The 482-nt window shown below is 37.8% G+C and overlaps 1 protein-coding gene across 1 annotated transcript in view; it reads right to left on the bottom strand.

Moving 5' to 3' along the window:
* LOC119588576 (exosome complex component RRP46-like) overlaps window positions 1-462 on the bottom strand; it is an 8,734-nt gene extending 8,272 nt beyond the window's left edge. Inside the window, exon 1 of the mRNA XM_037937214.1 lies at window positions 195-462. Coding sequence (XP_037793142.1) covers window positions 195-261 — 67 coding nt within the window. The 5' untranslated portion in view covers window positions 262-462. The remainder of the gene's footprint in view (window positions 1-194) is intronic.
* Between the last annotated feature and the right edge of the window lie 20 nt (window positions 463-482).

Here is a 482-nt window from a genome sequence, read left to right as displayed (position 1 = left end):
TGAGGGGATCCAAATGGTCAAAACACCTCATAAACCTTGTCCAACATGTAGAACAAGAAGTTCCGAACACAGCATTATGGCTATTACTTAAGTTTCCATGTCTCCATACATCTCAGTATTTATCCCCAAGATGCCCTCTGTACAACCTGATATGTGCACCTACTCAAACAAAACTTTTGAGAAAATTAAATTACCTATTGAATATAATGCCGAGCCATCTGACCGAGAGAGAAAATTAAGTTCACATTTGTGCTGCGACATTATTTAAATGAAGGAACTAAGAGGATAGCCACAAAAAGGCTGATCTTGTGACTTTGACAGAAAGTTTTACACTTGAGGATATTTTTGTGAAGATTTCCTGTTGTGAAGTTAATTCTGCGTGCTGTGGTATTCTTCTTCTTTCCTCTTTTACAGCGTTTTAGACTGTCCTCAGGTATTCGTGTAACACAACGCGTGATTGTTTATTTACATCGCTCTTTCTA

The sequence above is a fragment of the Penaeus monodon genome, chromosome 24, assembly GCF_015228065.2.
Source record: "Penaeus monodon isolate SGIC_2016 chromosome 24, NSTDA_Pmon_1, whole genome shotgun sequence".
Lineage (NCBI taxonomy): Eukaryota > Metazoa > Arthropoda > Malacostraca > Decapoda > Penaeidae > Penaeus > Penaeus monodon.
This window is presented reverse-complemented; position numbering and strand designations above follow the sequence as displayed.